Consider the following 19,558-nt stretch of genomic DNA (forward strand, 5'->3'; position numbering starts at 1 on the left):
TGAGGAATGTCAGATCAACCATGATCCTATTGAATGGCAGAGCAGGCTTGAGGGGCTAAACAGCCTATTCTTGTTCCTATTTCTTGGCTCTTCTGCAGGAGTTCCTCAGGGGAGTGTTCGAGTTCCAACCATCTTCAGCTGCTTCATTAATGACCTTCTTTCCATCATAAGGTCAGAAGTGAAGATATTTGTTGATTGCACAGCACAATGTTCCGCATTATTTGTGACTCCTCAGATAATGAAGCAATCCATGTCCAAATGCACTCAAACCTGGATAATCAGGCTTCACAAGTAATATTCATGCCATACAAGTGTCAGGCGATGACCATCTCCAACAAGGAAGAATCTAACCTTCGACCCATGACATTCAAAGGCATTGCCATAGCTGAATATCTCTCTAGCCACCTCCTGGGGTGACCGTTGATCAGAAGTTTATCTGGAGTAGTCATAGAAATGCTGTGGTTACAAGAGCAGGTCAGAGGTTAGAAATCCTGTGGTGAATAACTCCCCTCCTGATTCCCCAAAATCTACAAGTCACAAGTCAGGAGCATGATGAATACTCTCCACTTGCCTGGATGAGTACAGCTACAGTAACACTCAAGAAGCTCAACACCACCCAGGACAATGCAGTCTGCTTTAGGCACCCCATGCACACACATTCATTCCCCTCCACAACTGACGCAGAGTGCCAGCAATGTGTACTGCCTACAAGATGCACTGCAGGAACTCACCAAGGCTTCTTGGACAGCACCCCATCCTAACCCACAACCACCCCCATCTAGAAAGACGGGCAGCAGACACACAGGAATGCGACCAACTGGAGGTTCCCCTCCAAGCCATTCACCAGCCAGATGGAAATATATCACTGTTTCTTCATTATCGCTGTGTTAAAATCTTGGAACATCCTCCCTAACAGCTTTGTGGGTGAACCTACACCACATGGACTTCAGCAGTCGAAGAAGGCAGCTCACCATCACAGTTAAGAGAATAGTTAGGTAAGGGCAGTATATGCTGCCCTAACCAGCGAGCCCAAATTCCTTGAATGAAATTAAATTTTTAAAAATTGATGGTAACTGACCTTTCAGTGGATTTATCTCTGGTCTAATGGTTAAAGTTTTGTTTTTGAGTTTATACAGTTTTCAGTAGCTTCAATCCATAATACTTGGAAGATGTCATACTAAGTTTATTGATGTGCTGCCACCTGCTGATTGAATTCATTACTTGGATATTCAGACCCTAAGTAGGTTTATATCAGTTAAAAATTGTAGCATGAAGTGGCTGAAATTTAATTTTGGTCCTGTTATTTAGTACCTTCATATAAAGATCACTTTTACCGTCAATACTTTTGTGTTTGTGAAATGAATTGCATAGGAACAGAGTGCCGAAAAATTAGATAAAGAATGTTTATTGTACTTGGCACTTTCATTTCTGGGAAGTTAGGCCTCAGTAAGTGGGTGTGGCTATTGCAACAGACTTGTTTTTGTCCCAATTGATTAGCAGAAATCTGGTGTGTTTGTAAAGCAACATATGACTGCTTTTAGTGGCATCAACATATCTGCTAAAAAGCTGATAAGTAGCAGCTTTATGTAATGTGTTACAGTAAATGTTTCCATAGAATCTGTTGGAAATGCTATCCAGTTAAATGTGACAGTGTAAGAAATTAAGGCAATATTTTGAACCATATTTCTTCCTATTCTTTGCCCCATCCATTAAATTCATTTTGCACATGACGTTCCAACTAAAGCAGACAAATGACTCTCATTTTCCATTGTAGCCATTCGTTTGTTCAACCGAATCCCTCACCTTCATGCTTAACTTCACATCAGAACTAGGAGCAGGAGTAGGCAATTTAGCCCCTCGAGTCTGCTCCGCTATTCAATTTGATAATGGCTGATCACCTCTCAATCTCAACTCCACTTGCCTGCCTGTTCTCCATAACCCTTGAACCCATTGCTAATCAAAAATCTGTCTTATCTCTAATTTAATTTAATCTCAAAGTCCCGGCATCCACTGCACTCTGGGGTAGTGAATTTCACAGTTTTAAGACCCTTTCAGAGAAGTAATTTCTCCTAATCTCCGTTTTAAATCTGCTACCCCTTATCCTAAAACTATGACCTCGCGTTCTCGATTGCCCCACAAGAGGAAGCATTTGCTCGAAGTCTACTTTGCCACAATACCTTTTATCATCTTATATGCCCATTAACAGGCAGTAATTGGGTCTTACTCGAGTGGAATGATTTTAAGAGACCCAAGGAGCTCAGTTTTGAGACCTGGACACATAACAACAAGGACCTGCTCCTCCTCTTCCCTCTCCCTCTCTCTCACCCTCCCCCCCCCGAAAGGCTGTGAGGTGATCTGTTTCTGAACTTACAGAGAACCTGGATGGATGAATGAATGTACAGCAAAATCATTACAGGCTGCAATCCGAGTCCTGGATCTGAAAGCTTACTTTGACAGAAGGTCTGCTGAAAGACAACCATCTGAAACAAAAACTTTTTCCTTTTACTTACTATTTTCATGCTCTTCTCCCCTCTCCACCACCTTCTTTACCTTTCTCTCTCTATCCTTCTGACATACTGAGTACCTTTAGATATTCAATTCGCAGACCCGTTCTCCTTGTAACCATGTCTCAGTAATCCCCAAATCATACCTGCTTGTTTCTATTTACGCTGTTAACTCCTTAATTTTGTTCCGAATGCTTTGTGCATTCAGACATATTTAAGTTTCTTCTATGATCAAATTTCCCTACTCTTGCTTGATTCCTTGGTGCAATATTACTTTCACACGTTCTGTTCGCTGCTTTTATTTTCTGGTAACAATTCACCGCATCATTAACTTATCCTTTGACTTTGATTTTCCATACAACTGAACCCGCCCTACTATTTAGTTTAAAGCCCTATCTCCAGTCCTAGTTATGTGTTTCACCTGGACTCTGGTCTCAGCATGATTCAGGTGAAAACCTTCCCCTCGGAATTGCTTCCTCCTTCCCCAGCACTGATGCCACTGTCCCAAGAATTCCAACCCATTTCTCCCACAACAACCTTTGAGCCACACATTTACCTCTTTAATCTTATTGGTCCTGTGCCAATTAGCTCAGGTAGTACTCTGGAGATCATTACCTTTTGGTTCTGCTTTTTCATTTAATCCCTAGCTGCTAATATTCCTTCATCAGAACCTCTATTCTTGTTCTACCTATGTTGTTGGTACCGACATGGACTACGACAACTGGATCTTTAACCTCCCACTCCAAATTCCCTTTCATCCCAGATGAAATATCCCGGGCTGGAGCACCAGGTACATAACACAACCTTTGGGACTCTTGATCCTTGTTTAGTTTCCAGTTAATTTTTAGTCTTTCGAATCTGTTAAATATTTCTCTCTCTACCTTTTAATCTGAAAGCAATTTAGAATAGATATTGCAAATTAACTATTTACTTACCAGCCAATGAACTTAATGCTTTCTTATTATGTCACTCCTGGATTGTTTTTCAAACTCAGCACGCTCTCCAGAGGTGTCCTTCTCAGCTCCTGCTCTTTTTCAATCCCCGCTCTGACTCTCGGCTCCTGCTCTTTTTCAATCTCCGCTCTGACTCTCAGCTCCTGCTCTTTTTCAATCTCTGCTCTGACTCTCAGCTCCTGCTCTTTTTCAATCTCCGCTCTGACTCTCAGCTCCTGCTCTTTTTCAATCTCTGCTCTGACTCTCGGTTCCTGCTCTTTTTCAATCTCCGCTCTGACTCTCGGCTCCTGCTCTTTTTCAATCTCCGCTCTGACTCTCGGCTCCTGCTCTTTTTCAATCTCCGCTCTGACTCTCAGCTCCTGCTCTTTTTCAAGCTCTGCTCTGACTCTCAGCTCCTGCTCTTTTTCAATCTCCGCTCTGACTCTCAGCTCCTGCTCTTTTTCAATCTCTGCTCTGACTCTCGGTTCCTGCTCTTTTTCAATCTCCGCTCTGACTCTCGGCTCCTGCTCTTTTTCAATCATTCCTGTCTTCCCCTGATATCTTTGTGAACTCAAACCAAAGGAGAGTGAAATTGGTGCACATCATTTTTGGCCACCTATGGATAGATGTGGCTGGACCACATCAAGCTGTACTAAAACTGTGCATAATGCAAGATCAGCTTGTAGGGTGGAGATAATAGGGCCGTTTTCCCCACAGCTAACTGTCTCTGACCTCCTCTCCCCTGCCCCTTCTGCAATCATTTCTTAAAAGCATGTTTCTTTTTTTAAGTTAGCTCGGCAGTGAAGGATAGAATTGGAGCCTAATCTTTACACACATCTAAGCTTTTATTTACAGAGACAAAATGCAACATGAGCTTCCAAACTCATGGGCATACAGGTGAATTCCTAATTAATGTCTACCACCTGAATACAATTAAACTCCCTTATTCAGTTATCAGAATTCATGGATTAATTTCTACAAAGGTAGATTGATTTAGCTTCATCTGGTAATTCCCTCCCCCTCCTACTTCAGGCAAATGTGCTTGCTTATATCCTGCACTTGTATCCTAACCCTCATCCGTTCGCCACGCAGCCATCCTTCAGTGTCTTCTTCATTGTCTTGTTTTTTAAAAAATGTATTCTTTTATGGGTTGTGCGTGTCACTGTCTAGGTCAACATTTTTTGCCTAATGTTAATTGCTTTTGATAGGGTGGTGGTGAGCCGCTGCCTTCAGCCACTGCAGTCCAAGTGGTGTAAATACACCCAGAATATTGTTACGAAGTGGGTCCCAGGATTTTGACCCAGCTACTGTGAAGAAATGGACATATAGTTCAAAATCAGGATGGTGTATGGCTTGGAGGGGAACTTGCAGGTGGTGGTGTTCCTGGTCTTACCTGGTCTGGCCTATATGTGATTCCAGACCCATAGCAATATGGTTGAATCTTAATTGCCCCTCGAGGGCAATTAGGAATGGGCAATAAATGCTGGCACAGTCTGCGATGTCCACGTCCCATGAACAAATTTTTTTTTAAATGATGATGGGAAAGTCATTTGATGAAGCCACTGAAAATGTCTGTGACAAGGGCACGGTCCCAAGGAACTTCTGCAATGATGTTCTTGAGCCACAGCTTTGTGCTTTATTTAAATTTGTTCATGGAATGTGGGCATCGCTGGCAAGGCCAACATTTATTGCCCCGTCCCTAATTGCCCTTGAAGGGTCAACCACATTGCTGTGCATCTGGAGTCACATGTAGGCCAGACCAGATAAGGATGGCAGATTTCCTTCCCGAACGGACAGTAGTGAACCAGATATTTTTATGTGACAATCAAAAATAGTTCATGGTCATCATTAGACTTTTGATTCCAAATGTCTTGTCGGATTCCAATTTCACCAACTGCCATGTTGGGACTTGAACACGAGTACCCAGAGCATCACCCTGGGTCTCTGGATTACTAATCCAGTCACAATGCCACCGTCTCCTGGCACTGTGTAAAATTGAATTGAAATGGCAGGGAGAGGAGCTGATGGTACAGACAACTGTTCAGCAAATAGCTGAAAACTTGTGCGCGTGTGGAGTTTCCAGTGCATAGGATTTTATCCGAAATCATCTGCACACATTTTCCAGTTGACAGAAGGTTGAATTTACGATTGTCCTTTTTTTTTCATTGATTTCAGATTCGCTATATTTCTCAAACGCAAGGTTTGCCGGCTGAGTACTTGCTAAGTGCAGGAACAAAGACTACAAGGTTTTTTAACAGAGATCCAGATTCAGGATATCCATTGTGGAAGCTCAAGGTTATTTGCATGTTTCTCATTTATAAAATAAATTCTGCGACCATCATGGGAAGTTAGATTAGTCCTTCAAAGTAGATTTTCATGTTTAAAAACTGAAAACAGGGTACTTTTTTCCAAGTGTCCTATTTTGACTTTACAACTGCAATTGAAAATGCAGCTTTTAGCTTGTTACTTATTATCTGTAATATAATGTGTCTGGTTGTTTCTCTCTTTTTTTCCTACACCAATCACAGGCTGGTTGCAGTTTTGTAAATTTATCTGAACTGCTTGATGGCCAACCAAATGCATGTTTGAACAAGTGGAACTTGTTGATTTAACTGGAAGACTCCTTTCCTTTCCCCAAGAAACTTGGGTTTTAAAATTAGATTCAAATTCAGCCATGGGTGTTCTGGTTGCCCACGGCGCTGACCGTGTCTGCCACCTGCGCCCAGGCACGGCGAATGGTGGCGCCTGGTTACCTTCCTCCCGGGCTGGGGTATAGGGTCATCCTTCTCTCCTCCACAGCGTCCAGGAGGCTCTCCAGCTCAGCGTCTCTGAACTGTGGCGCTGCTCTCCTTCCAGCCATCTTGTATGTGTGTGTGGGGGGGTGGATCGGTTAAGTGCAGCTGCGGCATATGAGCCTCATGTGCGCCACACGGCCCCGGCGAATCCGGCGCCATTTTGCATGGAACCGGTTGCGTTCCACGTGGCGATGGTGCTAGCCCATTCAGGATTTCTGAATCGGTGCAGCTGTTACGTCGTTTTTCCTGTCGTAAAACAACTCTATTCCCATGCCGGAGTCAGCACTTTGTTTCAGAAACGGAGAATTCAGCCCCTGGTGTGTCACTGTAGTTGGTAAAAGCTGTTAACCAGTTCTCTAGTTGTAATGTTTGCGAGCTAGCAGCGTGTGGCTTAATAGAGCTTGTTCTCGGAGTAGTTCTGGTCAGTTATAATAATTCTAACACGCCATGGTGTTCAGGTGCTTGCGTAGACTGCAATGTGAAGTAGCTATTGTAGAGTATGTTGCCTGCAAAGTTCAGCTACTGATCAATGTAATCTTAATACAACAAGAAAAGAAAGTCCCCAATGAATGTCACACAGCTGCGAGCATGGGTGAAGCTGCCGACCCTCCTGTTCTGCAGGAAGCTTTGTACATCTTCCTGTTTCCGTGTTTCAGGCTTTTAAAATTTATATGTTACTCCCAATAAAAAGCAATTCGGTTTGTTAGCCCACTGCATTGCCAAAATCGCATTTTAATAATTCCAGATTGTTTATTCTGAATTTGATTAACCGTGTATCTTTTTATTTCACCGGCCTTAAAAAAAGATTTTGAGCATTAGTAATGAAGTTTGGAATTGGCTTTACCTTTGGCTGACTTCTGATAGTTAATATATTTTGCTAATGTTGCTATTAATTCTGCATGAGTTGGAACCTACAGTTATGAATGAAGGAATATGTACTGTTAGCTCCAATGTGACAATGACAGTATTAAGAATTGAGGCTGAGATAATATATGAAGGAAATATTTAAAAGTATGATCTTATTCCTGCCAGAATTCCTTTGTAAATCAATAAAATGTAAGGTGTGCTAATTACATTCATAATTTGCGGAAAAAGGCCACCATCACCCCATCCATGACCAGCAGGCGCTTTGGGGCAATTTAATGCCATTAAAGTGGTACTTTGCGGTTGATTTTCATTGCAATTTGTGAAGTTTTTTCACAGTTTTTTTTTTACCTCTATATAGACACCAGAGGAACATGAGTTAGAGACGGGGATCAAATCGAAGGAAGCAAGAAAGTACATTTTCAACTGTTTGGATGATATGGCTCAGGTAAACATGGAACTTGAAGATTGGCTTGCTGCAAATTATAGAATCATTTGCTTATTGGTGGAATAAAAGTTGACTTCTGTAGTGCACAGCTCTGTAATCATCAGATTATTTTTTTTTCTTGTAAATTTAGAGTGCCCAATTATCTTTTTGCAATTTAGCATGGCCAATCCACCTACCCTGCACGTCTTTGGGTTGTGGGGGTGAAACCCACACAGTCACGGGGAGAATGTGCAACTCCACATGGACAGTGACGCGCGCGCGTGGTCCTTTGCGCAATGAGACAGCAGTGCCAACCACTGCGCCACCATGCCGCCTCATAATCATCAGATTATAAAGCACATTTGAGGCAACATTAGGAATTGTCACCCTGGTATTTTTTTTTTTGTTCTTCCCCATAACAATCCTGAGCATTTTTTTTGTTGATAACGAAAGTAGCCATATTTAATACTGGTATTTATAATTGTTGAGGACCTTTGTCCTGGGTTTACAAAGCTTCCAAGTCCGCATAGGCCCCTGTTCTAGCTACTTTAACTGATGGTGTTCCACACCAATAACGTTTTTATTGTGCAGTTGCCTGCAACTTAACATAAATGCTAGTGGACTATTAGTGTTTATGGAACAAACCCAACCATTGTCTCTGAAGTAATATAGATGTTTTGCTGCCTAATTTGTATAAAAGTGATATCACCTAGTACTTTAGACACATTGGGCGAAATTCTCCCGAAACGGCGCGATGTCCGCCGACTAGAGCCCAAAACGGCGCCAATCAGACGGGCATCGCGCCGCCCCAAAGGTGCGGAATGCTCCGCATCTTTGGGGGCCGAGCCCCAACATTGAGGGGCTAGGCCGACGCCGGAGGAATTTCCGCCCCGCCAGCTGGCGGAAACGGCCTTTGTTGCCCCGCCAGCTGGCGCGGAAATGACATCCCCGGGCGGCGCATGCGCGGGAGCGTCAGCGGCCGCTGACAGTTTCCCACGCATGCGCAGTGGAGGGAGTCTCTTCCGCCTCCGCCATGGTGCAGACCGTGGCGGAGGCGGAAGGGAAAGAGTGCCCCCACGGCACAGGCCCCCCCGCAGATTGGTGGGCCCCGATCGCGGGCCAGGCCACCGTGGGGGCACCCCCCCCGGGGCCAGATCGTCAGGACCCCGGAGCCCGCCCACGCCGCCTTGTCCCGCCGTTCAAAAGGTGGTTTAATCCACGCCGGCGGGACAGGCAATTTATCGGTGGCACTTCGGCCCATCCGGGCCGGAGAATAGAGCGGGGGGGGGGGGCGGGGGCCCCGCCAACCGGCGCGGCCCGATTCCCGCCTCCGCCGAATATCCGGTACCGGAGACTTCGGCAACCAGCGGGGGCGGGATTCACGGCAGCCCCCGGCGATTCTCCAACCCAGCGGGGGTCGGAGAATGACGCCCCTGATCTGTGAACTAATCCTTTTTAATAGTTCCTCTTTAAAAAAAAATTTAAAAAAAATAAATTAGAGTACCCAATTATTTTTTTCCAATTAAGAGGCAATTTAGCGTGGCCAATCCACCTACCCTGCACATCTTTGGGTTGTGGGAGCAAAACCCATGCAAACACGGGGAGAATGTGCAAACTCCACACGGACAGTGACCCAGAGCCGGGATCGAAACTGGGACCTCGGCGCCGTGAGGTAGCCGTGCTAACCACTACACTACTGTGCTGCTCCCTGAATAGTTTCAGTTATTGACTTTTAGGGATTTTTAATCCTATTTATGAAAGATCTACGCGCAGCTCCCAGATGGATTAATGGATGAACATATTCCATGGTTTTGCATTGAAATAAAGACTAGGTTTAATCTGTGATTTGTGCTTAATTAACTAGTGGCAGAGAAGTAAGTGATAATTTACCATGAAGTGTATCACAGCCAACACTGACATCAACATATGAAATAGTTCCTCATGGGGAGGACCAAAAGTCAGCTGCTCAAGTGACTACATCCCCCGTTCTATGCAATGAACTTAAGAATCAGTGACTCCACAAAGACCAGGAATCACATTCACATCTTACTGAGCTTATTAGTACTCCCCGTGTCTGCGTGGGTTTCCTCCGGGTGCTCCGGTTTCCTCCCACAGTCCAAAGATGTGCGGGTTAGGTGAATTGGCCAATGATAAATTGCCCTTAATGTCCAAATTGCCCTTGGTGGTGGGTGGAGGTGTTGAGTTTGGGTAGGGTGCTCTTTCCAAGAGCTGGTGCAGACTCAAGGGGCCGAATGGCCTCCTTCTGCACTGTAAATTCAATGAAAATCTATGATTAATCTAGGACAAAGGTTCGGCACAACATCGTGGGCCGAAGGGCCTGTTCTGTGCTGTATTTTCTATGTTCTATGTTCTATATTGCATAGTTTTGCATTGGATGAAACAGCTCGTGTATATATAATGTTAAACCATATAGAGAGGGCTGGTTGATGACCAGCAGAAAATAATTTCCATCCAACCACAGTGGAGGACTCTGACTCAATCAGTAGTCTCAGCATCAGACTACTTAATTCTGGTTGCCAGCCAGATTTCAGTGCTGTTGATGCACCCACCTCGTAGGAATCTTGCTGTAGTACCTTACCATATCAGCGGTAGGCTATAGTTGAGCCTTTTTTCAGTGCAAAATGGCTCCTGAGTAGGGAATGCAACCATTCATGCTGTGATCAATTGTAGAATCAGAATCTACAGGGCAGAAGGAGGCTATTCGGCACATGAAATGAAATGAAAATCGCTTATTGTCACAAGTAGGCTTCAAATGCAGTTACTGTGAAAAGCCCCTAGTCGCCACATTCCGGCGCCTGTTCGGGGAGACTGTTACGGGAATCGAATCGTGCTGCTGGCCTGCCATGGTCTGCTTTCAAAGCCAGCGATTTAGCCCTGTGCTAAACGAGTCTGCACCGGCCCTTGGAAAGAGCACCCCACTTAAGCTCCCACTTTCATCCTATCTCCATAACCCAGTAACTCCACCTAACCTTTTTTGGACACTAAGGGCAATTTATCATGGCCAATCCACCTAACTTGCACATCTTTGGACTGAGGGAGGAAACCAGAGCACCCGGAGGAAACCCATTCAGACACGGGAAGAACATGAAGACTCCGCACAGACAGTGATCCAAGCCGGGAATCAAAGCTGGGACCCTGGAGCTGTGAAGCAACTGTGCTTACCACTGTGCTGCCCCTTATACTGTATTGTAGAACTGGTCCCCTTGCCCCCTGTCTCCAGTACATGCCCTCAGCCTTACTGGAAATTGGACATTCTCACACAGTCCTGGCATCCAGTAACATTAAGTTGATAAATGAGGAAAGTGGATATATTATATGATCCCATCAGTGGATATTGCACCCCACCTCAACTTCTCCCAACCCCTTTTGATCGTCTACATTAGGCTCTGCCATTAATTTTGGAGCTAGTGTGTTATAATAGATTCCAGTCATTTATGGAGTTTTTAATCAAAGAATGAAATCAAATCCAACATATTTCAAATGCTGTCTTAAGTTGGACTTGTTTCCATCACTGGTGTAATAAGCCTGTACTAACTTTGAAATGCAGGATACTGCTTTGTTTGTGGATCATCTAAGAATTTCTTGAATTCAATCACTTTAGTTTTGATTCCAAGTATAATTACCATTAATCGTAATTCTACTTTCAGATAAATTTTGTATTGGGAATTAAGATTCTGAAACTTATTGAGAACTTTACAGTCTCGAAAGAGATCAAGAGAGGGAACATTAGCTCATAATTTTCTGTCTTCTGTTTCCTTTCCGCCCCCTTATCATTGCCATGTAGTATTGGGCCCAATTACATGACCCCACTGAATCTGCAGTTAGAATTTGATATAGGCTTGGATTCTCTAGTCTTTATGGCTATTGAACCACAAATTTACAAACTCATCCATGGGAAAGTTTGGATTTAGTTTTTAAAAGAATATTTATGGAATGAGGAATGTCTAAGAAATGTTGCTTTTTTAATTATCTTGTTTGGCAGTGTGTAGCTTTACTTCATGCACTGGATTTAAAGGCTTCACAGATTTTAAAAGCGCATAGCAAGATTGATTAGTTGCTCCGTAAGGCATAGCTGAATACTTAATCCTCAAGTGCATTAAGTGTTGGGGGATTATTATTGTACATTATAATCTTAAGTAGAAAAAATTGGTCTTCTCCCGTTTTACTTTGAAATAGGACTTGAGTAATGAGAAGTGCCCAAAGCACTGAAGAGTTGCTGAAATTTGCAAAATACATACTTCTACTTTGAAACATTTTGATGATACTAGGTATTCATTGGTTGCGATGACTTGCCAATGCATTGAAAGGGACTAGCCCAATCTCTGCCTGGTTTTCATCGTCAGGAAATCTAGCTGCTATCTATAAACTCTGCACTTAATGCCCAAAAACGTGGCTCCATCTGGCAGAAGATACGAAAGTCTGATAACGCGCACTATTCAAAACCAGCTTCTCCCCTGCTGTTACCAGACTCGTAAACAATCCTCTTATGGACTGATCTGTTCTCTTCACACACCTTCTTTACAGATACACTCCTGTATGCTTCATACACTGCCTGTGTCTGTATTTACATTGTGTACTTATGTTTGCCCTATGTTTTATTTTCTCATGTATGGAATGATCTGTCTGGACTGTACGCAGAACAATATTTTTATTTTTTTTAATGTATTTTTTTACAAAAACATGTATCAAAACAGGTTACAGTGAGTAAACACCACGGGAAGCATACTTCCCAACAATCAACTGTACAGTCTGTGCAAATTTTCCCCTTTTTAACCCCCACCCCCCTCCCCCGGGACGAACAGCCCCTCAATCACGGTCACAGCATCCCCCACCTTTCCCCAAACCCCACTGAAGAATCCCATAACTCATACTTTATCTTCTCTAATCGCAGGAAGTCGTACAGGTCACCCAACCAAACCGCTACCCCCAGCTGCGATGCCGATCGCCACTCCAGCAAATTTCACCGCTGTGCAATCAGAGAGACGAAGGCCAAGACATCGGTCTTCCTCCTCTCCATGAGCTCCGGCTTCTCTGAAACCCCAGATGTTTCCCCCAAAAGGTCCGGGTCCACCACCTCCTCCACTATCCTGGCTAAGACCGCAAACACTCCCGCCCAGAATCTTCCCAATTTTTCGCAACCCCAAAACATGTGCGCGTGATTCGCTGGCCCCCCCACCTCTAACACTCATCTGCTCCCCCCTGAAAGAACCCACTCATTCTCGCTTGAGTCATATGCACCCTGTGCACCACGTTAAACTGTGTCAGGCTCATCCTTGCACAAGAGAAGGTCCCGTTTACCCTACGCAGTGCCTCACTCAATACTTCCCAATTGATGTCCCCTCCCAACTCCGCTTCCCATTTCTCCTTGATCTTCACCACCCGCTCACCTCCCTGCTCCCCCAGCCATTTGTATGTATCCCCCCCCCCCCCCCCCCCCCCCCCCCGGACCAACGACACCCCTTCCACCCTAAAATGCCTCCTCAAATTATTCCATATCTTCACTCTGGACTGCACCACTGTGCTCCTTGAATACCTACTCTGAGCCATTGGCAATGCTGCTGTCACCATAGCCCTCAAACTCGACCCCTTACAAGATTCCTCCTCCATTCTAACCCACTCTACCCCTTCTCCTTCCCACCACCGCCACACATTGTCCACATTCGCCGCCGAATAATAATGAAGCAAGTTCGGCAATGCCAACCCCCCCCCCCGCTGCATCTGCACAGAACAATATTTTTCGCTGTACCTCGATACACGTGACAATAAACAAATCCAATCCAATCATTGCTGTAGTTGCAATTAAAATTAAGTTCCGTATTAAGAAATTCAAGATATTCATCTTAAAACAGTTAATGAGAAGCCCATTATTGCATTGTCTCTCTTCATTGATTGACGGGATTATTATTGTTTACTGTTTTTCTACTTTTAGGTGAACATACCAAATGATTTGGAGGGAACAGACATGTTGGCAGAGAAGGCAGACCGGAGGGAATATATTGATTTGTTGAAGAAAATGTTGACTATAGATGCTGACAAGAGGATTAATCCGTTAAAAACCTTAAACCATCCATTTGTTACCATGACCCATCTACTTGACTTTCCTCATAGCAATCAGTAAGCTTTTTAAAATATATAAATAAAAGTTATTTCTAAAACAAAGCACTTGGGAATTGTACCATCAGAACTTGAGGTTTCCATTTCTGGAACATTTTCTGATTTCATCCATGCCATTGCTCATCTGCTGCTGAAACCCACATCGATGCTTTTGTTCCCTCTAGACTTGACTATTCCAGTACACCTCTGGCTGACCACCTCCTCTTTCACCCTTCATAAAATTAAGATAACCAAAAATTCTGCTGCCCATGTCATAACTTGCACCAAGTCCGTTTTGCCTATCACTGCCTGTGCTCACTAACTTTCATTGTCTCCTGGTGAAGCAAAACTCTCATCCTGTTTTCAAATCCCCCATTGCGCCCTTCCTCCTCATCTCTGTAACCTTGTACAGCCCTCTGTGATCCCCATGTTCCCCCTATTCTGGCTACTTGCACATCTCTGATTTTAAATATTTTGCCATTGGTGACCCAGTCTTTGCCTGCCTAAAGCCAGGAACAATGAAATCCACTCCATGCCCCCTTCTCCCCACCCCCACAAACCCCTGCCATAATTTTTTTTTGCCTTCTTTAAACATACCATAAGCGTTGTACTAGGACCTCTGGTTCCCAGCACAATTCAACAATTTGAATTTTTTCCATATACCAGGCATGCAGCTGTGTTCCATAGGCTGGAAATTCTGTCTCCAAATTTGAAAGAGATCATCCATGAAAAGTGTGAACAGAAACCCAAGTGGGGATACTTAAGATAGAATCGGAGAGCACATGCAACACTTCTGTCATATCATGACAATTTCACGGGGCCAGCACTTTCTCAGAACCTTTATGAGATATTTATGAGAAGTAATTGTATGGAAGCCTAACTTACTGCTGGGTTATGCACCAACTTGAGCTTCCTTTTGTTCCCTTGGAAAAAGCTTTAGCAGATGTATGGTTGTGGGCAGCAGTAAACAGAAATAAATGCACTGCTGCTTGTGTTTTTAAATCTGCTATTCCATACATAAAATATACATATTTACATTTCTTGCAGTGTGAAATCATGCTTTCAGAATATGGAGATCTGCAAACGCCGAGCCAATAACTATGAAACAGTAAACCAGAATAAAAGTCCATTTATTGCACACGTTGCGCCGAACACAAGCACAAACTTGACAATGGCCTTCAATAACCAACTCAATACCATGCACAATACCATGCACAATCAGGTATGTGATACATAAAGTCTGTTATACTTAAAGATGTTTGTTTAAACCTGTTTAAACTGATAACATGTAAGCTTCCTTCATCTGTTAGCTATAAGAATCCCACATTAAATAAGTTTGGGTAGCCTTAAAGAAGTTTCTATTGGGTATGGGGTCCATATCATACTCGCCTGTATAATTTGGCTTGAAATTGGGCATCTCGAAGTCCAATGGTGATGTGGAAAATAGCCAGAAGCTGCACATTAGTGTAATAGCAGACTGCTTTTCTGACTAAACTGCAAAGTAACATTTGTGAAGAGTAGAGGGAGTGCCTGCATCTCAGGAATGGAGAATGTTCCAGTCTCTAGCTGTGAAATTATCCACTTTGAGCACAATATTCACAAATAATTAACCTAGAAATGCATTTTTATCAAGTTGTAAATTGACGCTCGCTGTGAATTAGCAATGTGGATCTGCAGTTATTTCAGTCATATTCTGGAGTTGAACCTCCCCTTATTTAGTTATTTATAATAATAATCTTCATTAGTGTCACAAGTAGGCTTGCATTAACACTGCAATGAAGTTACTGTGAGAATTCTCTAGTTGCCACACTCCGACGCCTGTTCGGGTACATTTAGGGAGAATTCAGAATGTCCAATTCACTATTTGGACGGTGAAGTGGGAGTTCTACGTTAACTGTTGCAGCTCTGATCATTTTCTGTAGAAAAGAAAAAAAATCAGCAGTTGTGCTGGTAATCGAATATTTTCTGTATGAGCTGAATTTGATTAGCCCAAAGTGTGTAATCGTGAGATTACATTTTGGGTCTTCTTGAGACCTTGCTGTGATCTCTCAAGCTCCATTATAGATGGAGTGAAATAGATCTCTAATATTGTAACCTGTTTATTTGGAGATGGTACTTGTACTTTGTCCTGGAGCTATTTTCATACATCAGACACTCTCAAAAGTATTTTTAAATATACAATCTGTGGTGTCCTTTCATCAGCTATTTTACATGAAAGATGGATGCTGATGGATTCTTGAACTTTACTTGGAAACTTAGTCATTCCTTCATGTTCTGGTGGATTACAAGTGTATACAACATTTCAAATTGAAATAGAGAAGAAATTGAAGAAAGAGAAGGAAAATAATGAAAGGAATAAGGAGCAGAAGAGGTTTGGAAATATTGTATAGGTGTAAGGGGAGAAGTTGTAGACCCGAAGGGATTGTGACTCATCTAGCTCTATGCACTGCATTCAAAATAAATATAGGCAAGCAAGCCTCGGTCTGTTTATTTAATTAAAACCTTGCAGGTGAAACTGTAGGTTTAACTGAGGTTGATACAACTTGGGAAAGTATAACCAATTTTGTTATGACTAAGGTGTAACAGTATAAAGATTGTATGTGAAACAGAGAGCGTAGCTGACTGTGGAATCTTTTAATTAGTATGATTTCCTTTCCAGATTAGAAACGCACATTCTTATTCTATAGCCCACAAAGTAGGGTGGATCCCCCTTTTTTTAAAAACCTGTGTGTGAAATAAGGTCAGGCAGCATCTGTGGAGAGAGGAACAGAGTTAACATATTTGGTTGATGACCCATCACCAAACATATCTGCTGCCCTTTCAGAATTATCAAGGGACTATTCCCTCCAACAAACAAGTCCATTCTCTATTATGCTGGTCAACCGTTCCCATTTCCAGGCAAGCACAGGAGATTCTACATCTGTTCTTTTACCACCTCAGTTCTCACTGTCCAGGGCCTAACACTGTCCTTCCAGGTGAAGCAGCGATTTACTTGCATTTATTTCAGTTTAGTATACTTTGACAAGTTCTGTAGCTGAAAGGTTTTAAAATTAAATGCTGTGATTTTGCGGCCAAAGGCAATTGTAAAAAAGAATTAGTGGATATAATCCTAAACAGCAAACTTGGGAACAAAATTGAGGAAAAATGTATTGTTTTTGCTTTACTCTCGCTTGAAAAATTGAATTTGTAAAAACCTTGTGAAAAGAATACGGAGAACCTTGTGCAAGTTTCTCTTCAGTATTCAAGGTCGTGTGTGTCTTAAAGACATCAGGGAGAAATTGGAGTATAGCTAGCTTTATTCCGGATTACTTGCACCAAATAACAGCAGTGAAAAGATGAAGGCCAGAAACCTCTGGCCCCCCCGTGGCATGTTTCTTGCGGCGGGAGGCAGCATGCTGTCGCCAGCAGTGCAATCTTTTGGTCCTATCCCTGTCAATAGGATTTCTCATGCTGCTGGGAAACCCATGACGGGGATGTGTCAGCAGGACCAGAAGATCCTGCTGGCGTGAAGAGGTGGAGAATTTTTGTAGAATCTTGCAAGCTCTATTGGGAATGTTTTTTTTGTAAAATGTTACTTGGGTCTTTGAAGAGAAAACTATATGAGGTGCACATTGCCTGCTGTATAACTAATGGCAATTGTTAAACTGGTTGTAGATATAATCCTTGGGTATTAAAAAATAATCTACTTATATTTTATTCTTAGATTTTTAAAAATCCCAAGAAAGTCTCCCACTTTATTGCTGCACATATAATTGATGAATGAATTCTGTAATTTCTTTAGGCCAACACCCTGGCTCCTACCTCCACAGCTGCAACACTTTCACTGTCCAGTGCTGATGTATCTTTGCTTAATTATCAACCTGCACTCTACCAGCCTACAGCAGGACCTGTGGCGGGCATTGCACAAGCAAGCATGCCTCTGCAGGCTGGAACAACACAGCTGTGTGCACAGGCTGATCCTTTCCAACAAGCCCTCATTGTGTGTCCACCAGCATTTCAAGGTAAGCGACTTCACTGCCCCTTTTTACTGTCCTGTAGAAATGACGAGAGCCGTTTGTAACTTGAATGCCCCTTTTGAAATCTGGATGTTTTCCTCAACATTTTGTGTCCAGACTGCCAAGCCCATAGAGTAATATCAGTTTAATGGATTTGTATGTGTATATAGACTGTTCTATGCTTAGATTCACATTTCCTTTTGTAGGTCCAGCTTTATCGGAAGCCTTATGTTTAACCGGTTTTGGGAATTTTTCAGCCATGTAATCAGGGATTCAATTGGTATCTGTTGTGCTTGTTTACTGCTTTTCAAACTGGGTTGCATGATGTAATATGGCAACTATTTGGGATTTTCTCATTTGACTGGAAAATGTTATTCTGGTAATTGACTATAGTTGACAAATTTTGCCCATTACTGGCACCTTACCGCTTGAATTTTGTTTTGACTGATTCAAAAGATTAGACATCCAGCAGGATAGCATTCATGGAGGTAGTGCTTAATAGGCACAAGGGGAGTACAGAACTTGAGGAATGTTGCAGTGTAGAAAAGGCATTAAAGTGGTGAATGCAAGAGTTGGTGTGAGATGCTGAAAGCTGCAAAAGAACACCTGAGGCATATTTAAGATAGAGAAAAACTAGCAATTGCATAGATTTTTGTTTTAATTTTAGAGTATCCAATTCATTTTTTCAAATTAAGGGGCAATTTAGTGTGGCCAATCCACCTACCCTGCATACCTTTTGGGTTGTGGTGGCGAAACCCACGCAATCACGGAGAATGTGCAAACTCCACACGGGCAGTGACTCAGAGCCTGGATCGCACATGGGACCTCAGCATCGTGAGGCAGCAGTGCTAACCACTGCACCACCGTGCTGCCGTAATTGCACAGATTACTAACTAGTATCTCTGGATCGATATAACTTGGTGAGCTGGAAGCATAACAGTATGGATGAGGTTTGGTTTCATGTGGTAACATCTGAATCCCTGTATTTTATTTTCAATTAAGGGGCTAAACCAGCATATCTTTGGGTTGCGGGGGCGAAACCCACGCAGATACTGGGAGAATGTGCAAACTCCACATGGACAGTGACCCGGGGCCAGGATCGAACCCGGGTCCTCGGCGCCGTGAGGCAGTAGTGCTACCCACTCCGTGCTGGCCTGAACCCCTGTATTTAAATTCATATTTTCTGTTATTGTTCGGGTAGCTGAAGTAGAGAATCAAGGTCTATAGGGCTTCATTTTAAGTCTGCAGGTAGGTATGTTTTGAACAGGTTAAAATTGGACCCATAAAGTTTATAAATTCCTGAATTTAATGGGTAACCCTATAACTTTGATAGGTTCTCTTACCCCCTCCCCCTCTTCCCCCATCCAAAGACAATAATTTCTTTGGTCAGGAGAATTGGCAATAGACTGCTTGAGCTTTAATTCTGACAATTTGACTGGTCATTTGATAGTGTGTAATAATGGTCCATGGGTACTGAACTTGCATCTTTCATTTTAACTGAGGCCAGGGATTGCTGTTTGCGTAGAAAATCAGTGTTGCTCCACCATGTGAGGCTGAACTGCTTGCAGCCTTTTATGAAATATTTCCACTTAAAACTTTTAAAATAAAAATATGCAAGCTTTAAAATTATTTTTTTTGTGTTTAATTTTCCACATACCAATTTGTGAATTGACCCAGAAATGTATGCTGTATTTTTTTATTGACAGGGCTGCAAGCATCTGCAAAACATTCTGGCTTTTCTGTTAGAGTGGAGAATGCAGTGCCTGTTGTACCACAAGCACCAGCTGCACAGTCAATTCAGATTCAGCCTGGTGTTCTCGCTCAGGTAAGTCGCTGACCAGTCTATTTTAAGTTGCGTTTTGTTTCCCACAGTTTCCTGTGCTTCCACTCTTAAAATACCGTAACTCTTGCTGGGCTCCAGCAAGGG

General features: G+C 43.0%; 1 protein-coding gene across 8 annotated transcripts in view; it reads left to right on the top strand.

The window, feature by feature from the left end:
• The window catches only part of LOC140393916 (homeodomain-interacting protein kinase 1-like), a 152,891-nt gene that overhangs the window by 93,396 nt on the left and 39,937 nt on the right, over window positions 1-19,558 (top strand). For all 8 annotated transcript variants that reach the window (XM_072480553.1, XM_072480551.1, XM_072480554.1 and 5 more), the window contains 6 exons: window positions 5,612-5,731; window positions 7,457-7,543; window positions 13,473-13,657; window positions 14,684-14,858; window positions 17,418-17,637; window positions 19,338-19,456. In XM_072480553.1, coding sequence (XP_072336654.1) covers window positions 5,612-5,731; window positions 7,457-7,543; window positions 13,473-13,657; window positions 14,684-14,858; window positions 17,418-17,637; window positions 19,338-19,456 — 906 coding nt within the window. The remainder of the gene's footprint in view (window positions 1-5,611; window positions 5,732-7,456; window positions 7,544-13,472; window positions 13,658-14,683; window positions 14,859-17,417; window positions 17,638-19,337; window positions 19,457-19,558) is intronic.

This window comes from Scyliorhinus torazame, chromosome 17, assembly GCF_047496885.1.
Source record: "Scyliorhinus torazame isolate Kashiwa2021f chromosome 17, sScyTor2.1, whole genome shotgun sequence".
Lineage (NCBI taxonomy): Eukaryota > Metazoa > Chordata > Chondrichthyes > Carcharhiniformes > Scyliorhinidae > Scyliorhinus > Scyliorhinus torazame.